Genomic DNA, 15757 nt, shown 5'->3' with positions numbered 1-15757 from the left:
AATCCGCGCTTGTCCACACTTCTCGATCTCGTGTATATCGAACTCGTTACTCGCATTGCTCAACGCTCTAGTAAACGCGCGCGGCCACGTAAGGCGCCTACAATTGCGAAACGCGGCGTTTAATAACGAGCGCGAGGTGGTTCGGCTTCGCGTTATGTCAGAGTGCGCGACGTGTTTTTCGAGGCGAGCTCGTCGTCGCTTCTCCGAGGTAAAAAAAAAAAAAGCGAAAGAAGTGCGCGTCGGAAAAGCGAATTATTTCGAGCCGCGCACCCTTCCCACCCTGTCCCAATTAAAGAACAAATACCGATAGCACGCAATCGTGCGCGCTGGTCATTTTTGCTCGCTAACGCGACCGATTACACCGCGATTTCAACCGGCAGTGAGATTAAAGCACTGACGTAACTATGAACTCGCGAGAAGCCTACGTGGTCGACGGCGACACGACGGCACGGTGACGACGACGGCGAGGACGACGACGAGGACGACGATGACGACGGCTCTTAGCCGCATTAAGCATAATAAAATCCGCAGCGTCTTCCGTCCGCTGCCAAAAGGAGCACATACGACGTCGCATGGCCGCGGCACGCCTCACCAACCGTGTGTAAACCATTTACGTAACGGCGAGAGATACGCCGTATTTCGATGATTAACAATTTGTTTTGCGATCGGCAAAGGTGACTCTTTGTACGGCACAAATACCTTACGTAAGTCGACAGATAAACGCGCGTATGCAGCTGGAGATTAAGCGCGCGCGGCTTTTCGGATTTCGAATACGTTCGCTTTTCGAACGCACTCCTCGCAATCGTTGCTCCTTTTTCCTTTTCTTCCACTTAATCGAACGAGGTTACATAATGCCAAATTGTCATCGGTTTCTTGTTTTAAGCATGTCGTATAAGCAAAACGTGTCGTCCCGGTTTCAAACGGAACGACATTTCCAATTAAGTACAATAAAACGAGAATAAATTTTTCCTTAAGTAAGTTCTGACATGATGAATATCTGATAATTTAGCGTATCATTTTCATAATCCACGAGATCTGAATACTTTTATTTCATCGTACGTCAGTGTATTCGCGCCGAACATTTTGTCATTTGGACATATCGCGTTTGCGCTATGCATACTGCGCCACATAACAACACATAATTTAAATAGCTCAAACGATCACGTAAGAATACGCGCTATCAATTCGCGCATTTGTCATTCTCGCTCTGGATGACTATCGACAGTCATCCGTTTCACATCCTGACGCGATCGCTTGTATAGTTTCCTACGTTTTTAAATTTGCGAATTATCCCCCACTCTGCTCTTGTCTTTAGCCTTGAATATCTCTGCAAGTCTACTAAACAATCTTTCAGATGTCCAACTTCTAACATTTGAAACAAAATTCTAGTCAATATTCGAAATAGTAATTTCTATAACGGTTTTAAGCATAGTTACCTTAATTCATGTAACACAGTTTAGAAGCATGCACGGAGAAAACAAGTTTTGTTGGAACAGCAAATTGTTTGTTAATATAGTGACAGCGAAAAGAATTGTTATACGGAAAAATAATTTTGCTGTTGTAGCAAAACGTCGTTGCGACAACAATAAAATTGAGTTGGCAAGCAACCAAATTATTTTATTATCTATATATCCAGCAAATAGCAATTAAGACTTTTAACAAAAACTTTTCCAATTACTCCACACAAAACTTTTTGCTATCCAAACAAATTTTTATGTTATCACTATATTAACAATGAATTTGCTATTCAAGTGATATTTGTTTTCTCTGTGTTTATATTATCTTATATTTACATAATTCGCAATTATAATGCGTTTACAGTTATACGCTCTATATATAAAAAGAATTTGTCCCAGAGCGCCGATAAATGTATGTTCTTTTCCTTTTTTGCTCTTATATTTTATTTGTTCTACGCGATATCAGTATTGGTTCAGCATCAGCTAATGAATAGTTCCTTACTTATAACGTTGATTTTTATTTATATTTTCTACATTAACACTTTACTGGATTTAATTAAAATTGATATACTACCATTTATGTAAGACTATCTGCGCTTTCATCTACCTGTTTGTTTTGCGTTATTTCGGCTCTAGTGTGAGTCGATAAGTAATTATTTTCTGTGCGCACCTTTACGATTTATGTTTTATATTATAATTACTTGGAACGTATAGCATACCGTATATTTTTGCTTCTTTAGATTATCTTTAGATTATCTCTGCTTTTGAGATTTTGAAACGCATACTTTGGTGTACCGTCTGGATTTCTGTCTTGCAGTGGGACACACTATACTACACTACATACAATATACGATCCATACATTTGTCAGTCTTACTAAGGATAGTTTGTACTCTCACTGCTATATTACAATGATTGATTTTCAATAATTATTCTGCATGTGATCTGATTTAAGCATTTTGCCAAGACGTAGTGTCTATAAACCTAAAAAGGTTTAATCCGCGGGGTTATAATAAATTTTATTCTACTCTATTTCTCTTTCTCTCTTCCTCTCTCTTTACAAATTTATACGTACTTATTAGTTGCCGAACATCATCATTATTACTCTTATTATATTCTCCTCCTATTATATTCTTATTATATTACTCTTATTATATTCATTGTTAATCGTTTTCATTGCCACTATTTTATATTTACTATCATTACATCTTTACTATGCATCCTATTATAACCATAATTACTATTCTTAATCCACTATATATTTAGTTTATTATTCTACTATTCCATAATTGTAAAAATTTCACTATCTTGTGAATTCACTGATGTAATTTCCTTAATATTACATGTCCTTACAGGACTTGCCTTAAGACAATATTAATCGCATTTCTCACTCTCTCTCTTTCTCTCTCTATTTATCTATCTATCTCTAATTAAGTTTTCTCCGAAATCACGCTCGGCAGAAGCCCATTTTGAACTCGTCGAACAGTCCGCTGTCAAACTTCGATAGAGCGAGAGGAAGAGAGAAGGGCTCGTAGAGATACGCGACAAGTGCAAGGGGTTAATCACCCCGTGGGCCGCCATATATTGATCTCCCATTCTTCGCCGCCCTTCGCCGCACTCGCGGCACGCAGTTCAGCCCTTTCGCTTCATTTCGAGAGGTGCGCTTTCGCGGCGTCTGCGTATTCCCTGCACGCGTGTCCGCACGCATCGAGCGTGAACGCGGGCACGTAACCTCAGGATCCGTGCGCCACTGCTCATGCTCAGTGGGAAGTCCAGTGCCTGTAAAGCCGAAATTCGGCGCGACGAAGAGCTCTCCGTACGATCGAAGCTCGCATTTTGCGCACCATCGGTGCAATCCCGCTCGAAAGAAGCCCTGTGTCGCGTAGTTCGCGCACACTCGACGTACCGGCGAGACCGGGGCAGATCCGTTCCCGCGGAAGTCCCCGGTCGATCGAGCCAAGGTTACGACAACAAGTGTCCGGGAATGTGTCCCGCGTAAGATCGACCGAGCGGGGGAACTCGATGGCGACGGGGATCGTCCATAATCGGACCATTACGGTAACGTTAATGTGTCAATGATAGCGTCATGCCTCGATCATCCTGTGTGACAATGACGAAGGGAGAGTAAGGTGCACCGATTATGCGTTCGGAACGTGACCGTCGTCATTCACTGCAACGTCCATTTGGTAGAACGCTGAAGGAAAAAGTGGATTAAACGCAGTGAAAGCTTCATCATGACCTTTGTCCTCCCTTTCCACAGGTCGATGAGACGCTGTTGCTCTCTCATCAACCTCGACGACGAGCCAACGCGAGAAGACGAGCGATAACGTCACCGAGGAGACTACGAGGAACAAGGAAAAAGCCGACGAAAGCTCCACGATCCTTCCCGATGGAAAGGTGCACTCGTCTCCGACGTTCTACCTGACGACAACTATTTCGCGCGATTACGATGACCGCCGGCGATCAGGGAGCATCCGGAGCGAACAAAGAAGAAGCGATCCTCGCGACGACGGTACGACGACGCCCCGGGTGGGAGCAACGACAATGCGACCGGCGACACCTACGCACCGCAGCAGACACGCCGCCACGATGCGAGTAAGCGGCAACACTCTCGCAACTCTATACGTGCAGCGTGCTCCCTCCGTAATTCCCTCCCCACCCCCGCGTAGTACACCGAAGCCGCGTGGCGCTGGCTTCGTATCTTGGAGGTGGCTGCACCACGAGCACTCCTCCACCGCAGCCACGACCGCCGCCTCCGCCAGCACCGTTACCACCACCATCCCCTGCTGGCGGCCGACCGGCTCTGACAGTGGCTCGGCTGACCTGTGACAGCCGAGGCGTCAGTCCTCGGTGCGCCAGTGTGCCGTGTGGAGCGGTCTCGCGCGCGTGCGTCACGCTCACCGAGCAGCACGACGTGGATCGCGTGGACGCTCAGCTGTCAAACTCTACGTGTATCGCTCCGACGAGGACCCCTGCTGGTGAATCATCGGCGAGATTCCTGAGAAAGAGAGAGAGAGAGAGAAGATCGAGTGTGACGAATCGCGATCGGAATCGCGGAAGCGTGCGATTCCCGGTGACGGTGTCCTGGTTTCCGTGATCGTAGCGCGTCCGACGTAACTCCCAGTCGGATTTTCCGTAAGATGCGCGCCGTCTCCGACTTTCCGGAGGCGAGCGGTTTCTGCCGCGCGGACCGGCCGACATTCGACGTGTGCGAGTGAGTGACTGGAGATCGAGAGGAATACACGATCCCGTTTCCCTCGTCCGAAGGGCGACGTGCGACGGGCAAACGCAAGACGACGCGATGGCGGAGCTCGCCAAGGAGACGTTCACCTCGCGTGACTACCACTTGGCGGCTGAGATGTACGAACGGAACAGCCTGAAGCAGCAGAACACGAACTACGAGGTGCTGCTCGGCTACGGCGACTCTCTGGCCAAGTGCGGTAACATCAGGGACTCCGTCGGGATCTACTCGAGGTGTTTGGCCGCGACGTCCGTGCCGGCCGAAAAGTTAAAGCACTTGGCGACCGCGCTGCTGGACGACATGGCCGGTTCTGGGCCGACCTCCAGACGGAGGATCGAGGCGTCCTTCGCGTGCCCGCTGTGCGAAGGCACCCTCTGTCAACCAGTGACCGCCGGCTGCGGTCACACGTACTGCAGGAACTGCGTGGACCCAGCGAAGAATTGTCGTGTGTGCGGGCTGAAGATCGTCACGGTGGGTGAGACGAACGTGCTCATACAGAGACTCGTGGAGAGATGGTGGCCGCGAGAAGTCGAAGCCAGCCGGGCCAGACACGAAGGTGATATTCTCGTGAGGAAGGGTCACCTGGGTCAAGCGCTCGAGAGGTACAACCTGGCGGTTCATCTCGGTAAGTAAATCACGTTTTGATACGACTCTCTCGCGCTGAACACACGTCGCCGCTCTGTCGTGCTCGAGTCGCATGAATTTGACATGTCGACTAGCGCTTTACCGCGATTTAAGATCGGAGTACCTACCGTTCCGGCTAATAATTCACCGAGATCTGAAAAAAGATCATTTTCCTTGCGTTCTGAATTCCTTTCGTGTTTGTTCGTCTACGAAGAGGTAGGTATCATTCCACAAAACCTGGAGTGTTTGATCATCGTCCAACCGAGTGTCTCACGCGGCTCTTAGCTTGAGTCAAACATACCCGGGTAACTCGGGTTGACGTGTGAACAAAAGGAAATCGGTCGATCATAAAAAAGGGCCGCGCCAGCCTCTAGGGACGGTTCGGTCTCACGATCCCCGAAAAGTCAAACTGGCGTTTTACATTCGATTTGCTCGCGCGAGCGAAGGGTAACAACATGGTTACATAAAGATTATTACGAAACACCTAATCTGAATAACGTTTCAGGCGAGTCGGTAGACTAAAAGTCTACTGGTTTATCATTCGTGTTTCATAATCTGCCTCGACTTAATCGAAATCACCGACATTCAATCGCGTCTTTGTGAATGCACCGCGCTCTCGCACGGTACGCGCGGATTCACGCAGGTGGATCGATCGCTCAGAGTGCACGCCGCGTCCGCGGATCTGGTTCAGATGCGTGTCGTCTGATGCGAGATAGCGAGGCCAAATCTGTCGTGATAATAACGCCCGAACGGGAACTTTTCGAGCAGCGGTTAATTAATTCTCGAAACCCGTAAAATGGTACACGATAAAAAATTTTGTGCCAACGGTCCGTTGAAATTTTTACTTACCGTTATTGACACCAAATTCTTTACTGTTTGTTTATATCGAAAAGAAGTTGCGCCGAGCAGCTTCCCGAGTGAAAATTTAGACTACATTAAGACTACTTAGTTCTACGGTAAGTCTTCAAGTGAAGAAAACAGAAATAACTCCCTATTTGTAGCATTAAAGGAGTACAACAGATCTTTGAAAATTTAATGTAGAACTAAATAGACTTAATGTAGAATTAAAATTCGAATTCGAATTAAAAGATGCGTAGTTCGGTAGGTGTCTTTATATTATTATTTGAAAGGACGAATCTTTAGTGTCCGGTCTTTAATTTATAATTAATTTATAATCTTGGGCTTTAACAAAACGTAAATAATGAAATATAAATAAAAATTTTACGGCACTGAAACATCGCGATAATGATGACGATACGCGATGATTAACAGAGTTCATGTGATATTAATGATAATGGTATAAACGCTTTTAATTGTATACCAGCTGTGCGCTACACAAAAAACGACAAACACTACGCAAACAAGATATTGAGGAAAACGATTTAAAAATGAAATCGCAATTCTTAACAAGACAATCGTCCATTCAGACGCTTCTTGTTTACTACATTTAATCATCCACAAAATTATCTACCAATTAGAGCTATTTTTAAACGGAACAATCTCTCTTTCTTTCTGAAAACAATGCCAAATTGCAATTCCCTCTTTGAAGCTGTAATAAGCCATGAAGGAAACACACGCGATAAGAATGCATCTTCCTCGCCAGAGAGCCAGTTTTTTCTCGAAATTAATCAGTGAGCATTGAAGAGGATCACGGTATCTCGAGCACATGCTCGCCTTCTTTTTTCCTCCGATACCAAGTCTCGCTCATGCATTCGCTCTTTTCCTCGCTCTCCTTCGCGATTCATTTTTTATCACTCCAAGCTAAACAGACTGCGATTATTGACCTCTGTGCAGCCAGTCTGCCAGCCAGCCAGCCTATACGCATCTGCCCTCTTATTCACCTCGTAAGATTTTAATTACGGATTCCTCAACATCTGCAGCCGATCTCTCCTCGACGGGAATTCCACGGGAGGTCATTATTCCCCGTCAATCATCCGCGTTTCCCTGACTAAATCGGCGTATTTTATATGAAAGATCCAAGAAAAGATCCGTCGTAATTATAAATTATTAATTTACATATCGCCGTATAATTTATTCTCACGTTGGAGGGCGTCAGTAACGCGTAGTTGCTGGTTACTTTCTTGAGAAAACAGAGTCTTAGGAATCTATCCGTCGGCTCCGATTCGGCTCTGTGACCGACTTTTACATCGTACAGAATAAAGATTAAGAATGTATCGTACATGCATTGGCGCACGCGAGAGGAGCGAGTGGTGGACGCGGGCTGCAGATAGGTCGACGCACGACTCGCCACTAGGTATAAACTTGATAATCGTCCGGTGACGCTATTAATATACCTGGCTGATGAAGATGGATGTGCTCCACCCACGACCGTGGCGTGATTCTTGGCCGAAACTTGGAACTCTTCCGATGCCTCTGCCTTAGATTCTCCTTAGATTCTCCGCCTTCCGCTCCTGCATTCGATTTTGTTCACACAGTCGAGTGTACCGAACGCGTGTGAACTGCGTGGAAAAGGAGCCGTTCGACTGCGACGGCCACAACAACGTCGTCGTCGCCGACGACGACGATGCCGTTAAGTTCACGGCCAGTCCGAGGCGGTTCTCTTACATAACGTCTCTCTGATCCGGGGACACGCTGCGTTTACCGTTTACCGTAGGATATCGGACGAACGTTTACGCGATTACGTTCAACGTTCCGTCACGTTCCCCGCCGAAAGGTTCGACTTGCAAAACCGCGTTTTGGCACGCCATGATTTGTGTTCACGAGCGGCGATTTTTTTGTTAATTCAACATTCACGAGTCGCAAGCGGCCGTGCGCGCGTACGCGGGCGCAATCTCGCGCGAGCTGGCGATTAGAGGCGCGATTCTTGATTTAACGGTCTCACCGAAGAGCCTCGTCGTGTGCGATCGTGTCGAACGGACCTCGTTCGGACCTCCGGCGACGAGGAGTCTAGCCGGCTACGTGTCGAGATGCACGTGCCTCCTTTCGATATTTTTCATGCGAAAAGTCGCATCTGATGTTATTTTACGCGGTGACGATGATAACAAGGACGATCTCGGCAAGGCCGATTAGTCACGATGCGCTTGGCTGTTATCACGAATGCGCGTCATTGTTCTCGGTACTTCTTTCTGTTTAACGGCCCGATAGGGATAATTTCCGTCGATAATTTCCGCGATAGAGGAAATATAATAGATAAAAATATATCGCGTCAGACGGTATAATCTCGCTCGGACACGAAGGAATCGATTGGAAGCGGGGAAAAATGTACATCGACGTTGGCGTTTATCAGGTCGGCGAGCGCGACGACGATTACGCTCGCACACGGCTTGCTGATGCAAAATTTTCCCCGTAAATATAATTAGCGAGTGACACAGTTGTTTACGCGTAAATATCGCTTACGTCGCGGCGCTGAATCCGAGTCCTCGCGAATATATTAAACCGCACAATAAATCGTCGGGTTAAAACGCAGGGGTTACGTAAAGCGACGTTATCGCGCGCGTGTGCATGCGAGCCCGCGCTTGTTAGCACGCGGTGTGTGTAATGAGCGGATTTGCGTGGAAATGAACTTTTGAAGATCGTCGGATGGAAAGGAGATCTCTCGCTGAGGTACGGGGCGAGCCATCTGCGTGCACGGTAGCGTTCTTGCCCTCGGTAGCACCTGCATCGTTCACCTGGCCTTCGGTCGATTACGGTCATTTTAATAACGTTCTCTGACGACGCCGTAATACTACGCTTTAGAGTCATCATAATACTGCAAAACTCACTTCGTGAAATATCCCTTGCTTCTCTTGTCAATTGTTCCTCGTTTGAGTAAATTCGCAATCGATCTTTTGAGTGGGATTTCTCATACTATCAGAAAAAAATTCTGATATTCCAATCTCGCGGGAATAACAAGATATAAAGTCAGATAATGAGATATAATAATTCCTCGCGACTTTTTCCTCCGTTTTCGTCACCGAATGAGAATGTCGGAGACGCTCAACTTCGTATGTGGAAGTTTAATAAGGATACTTAATTTAGAGATTAATTTTTACACCGGCGACCTTTCTTTCTCGTCGTTCCTCTTAAGTCAGATATTCTCACAGTTCTTTTGAAATTTCCTCCCGCCATCCGGCTGCGGTCTTCCTCCCTTTCATCGAGATTCGCGGACTACCGGTTGCGAATCATTGTTAAAGAATGCCATCCACAAGCGCGCGCGTTTCACCGAGACCCGAGCTTCGTGTCTCACCGTGTATTCGCGAATTGCAGAATTTTGCTTCTCTAAAGGCTGCTATAATTAAATGCGACGCGCCGCTGCGCTTATATAGTATAAATTTAGCGCGCGTCGCATCGCGACGCGTCGCGCCGGTGCAACGTGCTCGTCGAAATAAAAGCGATGACAAGCTGCGTGGTGGAGCGCGCTTTACGCTCCTTAACTTTGCACGCGAGCACCATATATCGGACTCGCTTATATAATGATCCCCGGCGACGTTGCTTTTCTTATTCGCTTCGTCTCGCTTTTCTCTGCCGCTTATCGCCGCCGATAAGCGTCGTGAAATTGCGCCGGTGGATCCAACGGACACGCTCCACGTTACGTTCGATGTTACTGTTGGCAGAAATGCAATACGGCCATTAAATTGTACCGTTATTGAATCTCTTCTTCTTTCTGCAAACTAATGATTCCTATTATCAAATTTTATCGCCATCTGTTTGGAGCTCACTTGTCTTTAGTTGAATGCTTGTGTCTCTTTTCTATATCTTATCTTGTAATTATTGAATATAAAATATATTAAATAAATGAGCAATGAGAAACATAAGACTTATATATTAATATTATTATATGTATCATTATATATATTAAACTCTAAAAATACTTTAAATAGTACGATTTTGGCAATTCAAAGTCAAGTTTTTCGCGTCGAAAAACTGACTTTAAATAGTTGCGTTATTTTAATGGTTGTTTTATATCTACATTTCCATTTGAAAGCGAATGAAGGTTAATGATAACGTTTTACATAAGCACATAAACTAACGTGGAATGTGAAAAATTATCTCACGATAACGATATAGTGTATTCATTGTCCGATCCATCACCCGTGCTTATTGTCCGTCGGTATTGTTTGCCGGTGCGATATCAAAAGACTCTCAGTACGAAACGTTTATGCAAGACGAGCGTGATATTGAGCGGCGTCGCGATGATTGGGGATAAGGCAAGATGAGTGTGAAGCTATTTTAAACGAAGCACAAGATATATCCCTCCGTCTAATCACGTCCTCTCGCGAATTCCTTCTAACGAAAGATCGACCTAGAGATAGATAGAATCCGCCCGTAAACATTTTGCGGAAAGCACGAGAAAAGAAATCCCTCGGAAGGAGGGAAGCTCCTATATAGAGGCACAAATCAAATAAGACTGATCAGGAATCCCCCTCGAGTTGGAACGACTCGGTGTGTTCTCTCGGAGCGGCACGAGCGACGGAGTACTTGGGAAAACACGTCGGGCGGTGGATGCGAACGCGCGTCCCTACTCGACCCCGGGCACGTGCATGGACCGCAGCCAAATCCGAGATGTCACCGTCAATTCGAGCCGCGTTCGGTGCGCGCCGCGTCTCCCGCAGGAGAAACCGTGCGTGAGGAGTGGCTCCACCGGGTCCTATCGTATCAAGGACGCGATTCGCTCGAGCGGCGGAGCAAAAGGAGCAACGGGAGTGATTTTCGGGCCGCGCGCGATCCTTGGTCTCTCGCAAGAAGAGCCCGCGAGGAGACTCATTTCTCTCATTTCTCGGAGAGAAAATCGCTTCTCTCGCGGCACTGAGATGTATGTTTATATTCGTGTGTTATACGTCTCGTCTCGTCTCGCGATTTTTCCCAGTGAATTATCGCGACACGTTATGACGACGTGTTTACGTTTGCTCTCGTTTTCAAGAAAATTAATACGAATGGAATGAGAACCGGGTGTATTCGCGGCGAGATGGCTCGTTCTATTTTTCTTGAATTTCCTTGCAACCGGTTTATCACTGCGTGCTTATATAAGGGCCGCGTATCGCTGTGTATACATTCAAAGAGGCTAATCTTATCAAACAAAGTAGTGTCACGAAAATTTACACAATATTTTCAGTATCTTTGATACATAACCGTATGTTCTTGAGAGCGAAAAAGATGAGGATTCAGTTTGACGTGACGCGTAAGTAAGGCACGTCGAAGGCCCGGCTCTTCGCGCAAGCGCAGGGTCAACGCGAGGACACGCACAGGCTCACGGAACAGGACGACGAAAATTCGAAACGATCACTATTGTCTCGACTATTGTCGCGACATAATGAGGCCACTTTGAATTTGGAGAGAAGCGTCATCATAGACATGGACGGTTAAAGTAGTTGGTCCGTAAAGTAGCGGATTTTCAGTGGCGATATTAAGGGACTCCTTCATAAGTTTATTTACTGAGAAAAAACTTTCTTATAACTTTATTTAACTATCTAAATAATGAATGTTAATTTGAGCGAAATTAAGATAAATATATACACAATATCACAAACACGAAAATATGATTTATTTTTATTTTCTTATTAATATTTTATTTATACGTCAATTGAGTTAATAGAGATGCACCACACGTAATAGAAAGTAATATATGAAAGTGATATACATATATCGCGAGTATATCATATAAATTATAAATTCTCTATAGCTACACTTTCAATACAAAATAATTCTGACATTTTTAGATAATGTTTCTATATTAGTCCTCTTAAATATCATAATAGTTTTCCATTAAAATCCTAAACGTGGTTTAAAAGAAATTAAAAATATAGGTTAAAAATAGAACATTAATCTCAAGAAACACGTATAAAAAGTAACATTTTCCCGAATCTAAATTTTAGTTTTACATTACAAGTCTCCAGAGGTCTTCCATTGTGCTCCTTTGACGCTGCAAATGGAGAGTTATTTCCGTTTTCTCCACTTGAAGACATGATGTAGAATTTAAAATTCCCCTTTGTAACGTCACAAGAGTACTATTCGTGTAAATGGAAAGTTATTTCCGTTTTCTTCACTTGGAGATTTAATGTTGAACCACAATTTCGACTCGAGTTTAGTTACGAATGTCTCTGCTTCCGAATAATCAATCGTTTTCCAACTTCACAGATATATATATATATATAGGTTTTGTAACGTCTTTCGACGTGTCCGATCCTCACACGCATATAATTGTGGTGCGCACGCAGATTATACACAACAATATGGGACCTACAGTTTTAACGCCGATTCTGAGCGGCAATTTGCGTGAGGCTTTTGGCAGAGATACTCTCGATAGATTGCCAGTTCATCGGAGAGGAGACGCGAACCTATGAAAATATTTTGGTTCTACCGAGAGGGGAATCCGGGACTCCAGACCAGTGCGCTGTCTGTTACGCCACACTCGCGCTCACTTTACACAAATTTAGATAATATTTCCATTAATAGGCAGCTAAAATTTGAAAGGATTCCTAAAAAAATAGTTCGACAGAGCTTAATTACTTTAAGGGGAAGAGATCGGACGGCGACGTGACGTCCGCTAGATTCCGTCGACGAAAGTAGGTTGCGTCCTCGATCCTTCGCCGATCGCGCGCTCATCCATCAATCGAAACTCGTCTCGTCGGGCGATACCGTTGCATTTCGCAGTTTACATCCAGGCGAAGTGATCAATTATTATTATACTCTTGACGCGTGAGAACTCCTTTCTTGTCAATTGATCGTCGATTCAATTAACTCGCCTAAGCGCTTTTAATATCCGTAATGCATGAGAATCGGGCGATAATTCTTAATTGAGCCCGCGGGTCGAACGTTCGCTTGGCGCGCTCCAAGCGATTGCTTTTTATTTACGATCGGCAGCCTTCGCTGGTGACGTAAAGACAAAAAGGCAATACGCTGAAATTCGCTGCAATCGACGAGTTTATTCTTAACGTTCATTAAACTGTGTCTCGAAACGACTTTGCCACGGTTTACTTCTTACCGTCGAATCCCTGGAATGTTATTTATTCTTTTTTTTCGTTGCGTGTTTTTGTCCCTTGCGCCTTATCCGCGCTGGATCGCGCGATCTCTCCCACGACATTCGGCCTCTGCGTATCTCGGTAAGACACACTTGTCCATGCAATCGATCGATCTTTTTTTCGTATGCGCACGCGGCGATGTCGCATACTCTCCCACGACTTTTGTCCGCACGAGTCCCGCGCGAGTTACGCGATCGATATATAATAACGGCGTCACGCCCGAATGGGCTCGCGGCTCTTGCAAATCTGCGCGAACGCGTTTCGGTTGTGCAATTGCCGCGGAGCGAAATTAATCCGTCGCAGGCGCAGCTGATTTGTGTCAAGGCGACGGCGGAGCAGGCCGCTTTCCTCGCGTTCGAGGGTGGCGCGAACGAAAGCGCGCGAGAATGGTGTGCGCGAAGTGCGGTCGTGTCGTCATCGCGCGTCACCTCGTTGTCGCCCAGTCGGTCGGTTCTGGAAATTAACGTTGGATTACCGCGGATTTCCCGATATATCTACACCGGCGTTAACTGCGGATGGGCCGTCCGGTTTTCGGCTCTTATTAGAAGCGTCCCGACAAAACCCTAAACGGGACGCCATTTGTCCCGATTTTTACTTAACTTTCACTTAACGGGAAATAAATCGTACAAAATATAATAATAAGTATAATACTAGATTCATTAACTTTCTTAAATTGCGAGCTCCGCCAATAAGCGACAAATCTTTGCTGTGGGATTACGAACAGAACCTAAAAGCGTCCGACGCTAACGCTCCTTAGATTATTTTAGCTTCTATTTAATTAAACGAATCTTAATTTCTTTGACTGAAATTGTTTATTTTTCTAAACACATTTATATATTTTATATTCTGTTGATGGTTCATTTAATTTTATTTCAAGAATCAGTCTAATTTTAGACATGATGGTTATTTATATTAAAACAAAACATAGAAGATTATGTTCCATTGATTATTCTTTAATTTTATTTCAAAAATTTTACCAGCCTGTTTTTATATATAAACTCGAATGATTGTTTATATTAAAATGTAATAGAAAACTATGTTCAGTTGATTGTTTGATCTTGACATAATAATGAATAAACATTTTATTTATTGGGAGTACAAATTAGTTCGGTCCGTTTTCAAAAGATGGCTCTGGCTGTTATGAATGTTTCATAGTGACAACTGATGGTTTCAGAGAAATTAGACAACTGTCAATAATATTCAGTTTATATCGCTTTGAGTTTCATACAAAACCCCTGTTTTTTACTGTGTTGAATATGTCAAATTTTGTGTTAACTAAGCAGCATTTGCGGGAGATTTTAGTTTTCTGCTTTAATTGGAAGAAAAGTGCAGCTGAAGCGCATCGAATGCTTGTAGAAGTTTATGGTGACAATGTTCCAACTGATAAATCATGTAGGGAATGGTTTCGATGTTTCAAGAATGGTGATTTCAGCGTTGAAGACAAGCCTCGCTCTGGACAGCCAAAAAAATTCGAAGACAAAGAATTGGAGACATTACTCAATGAAGATCCGAGTCAAACCTGGCAATTCCATTACGGGCCATCGGTATAGGCTACAATTGATTCGTTTGAGCCGTGCATTACGAGAAAAACGACCGGAATACGAGCAAAGACATGACAAAGTTATTCTTCTGCATGATAACGCTCGGCCTCATGTCGCAAAAATCGTAAAAAATTATTTGGAAACGCTCAAGTGGGATATTTTACCGCATCCGCCGTATTCGCCGGACATTGCTCCTTCTGATTACTGGTTGTTCCGACGGATGCAGCACGATTTGGCAGGTCACCGGTTCACTTCTTTCGCAGAAATCGAAAATTGGCTCGTAACTTGGATCGCCTCAAAAGACGAGACATTTTTTCGAGATGGAATTCGAGAATTGCCTGAGAGGTGGGAAAAAATAGCAGCCAGCGATGGACAATACTTTGATTAATCTGTTCATTCATTTTGTTCTGAAATAAATGCGTTTTTGACCACATAAAACGGACCGAACTAATTTGTACTCCCAATACATACCTATGTTTGTCTGATTTCTTTATTTTTATTAAAAGTTCCGATTCGTAAAGTCCATGTTTCGTAATTGATTGATCAAAGAGTTGGTCATTCTACAGACGTCGAAGCGCCGCCGATCAAATCCGAGATCGCGATTTTTTCACGTTCACGTCGCATACGATCCCACGACAGCATGGATTCTCTTCACGTTCACGCCTACGTGGATGAGCCGTGGTGCACTCTCCATGGTATCCACCTGGGATCTGTGTAAATAGATATTGCATTTCCGGTTCTTATAGTGCGACGAAGAATTCGAAGTTCCGTGGGCGAGGCAATCGCCGACGACCACGCATAGGGTCTCACGAGATTGCTTCTATCAATGCAGGGTGCTTAAATTGATTTAGCTGCTTGAACTCTTACGTATTTTCTAATTGAGCCCGATTACAGCTCGCTTCGAACAGAGTAATAGTGGGTTACACGATATACCGGCT

General features: G+C 44.8%; 1 protein-coding gene across 1 annotated transcript in view; it reads left to right on the top strand.

Annotated features, from left to right (window-relative positions):
* The first annotated feature begins 4274 nt into the window (after window positions 1-4274).
* Window positions 4275-15757, top strand: part of LOC106742621 (LON peptidase N-terminal domain and RING finger protein 3) — a 37027-nt gene continuing 25544 nt past the window's right edge. The window contains exon 1 of the mRNA XM_014615763.1: window positions 4275-5321. Within this exon, the coding sequence (XP_014471249.1) occupies window positions 4757-5321 (565 nt within the window). The 5' untranslated portion in view covers window positions 4275-4756. The remainder of the gene's footprint in view (window positions 5322-15757) is intronic.

Source organism: Dinoponera quadriceps, unplaced genomic scaffold, assembly GCF_001313825.1.
Source record: "Dinoponera quadriceps isolate SergipeBrazil2010 unplaced genomic scaffold, ASM131382v1 scaffold113, whole genome shotgun sequence".
Classification (NCBI taxonomy): Eukaryota; Metazoa; Arthropoda; class Insecta; order Hymenoptera; family Formicidae; genus Dinoponera; species Dinoponera quadriceps.
This window is presented reverse-complemented; position numbering and strand designations above follow the sequence as displayed.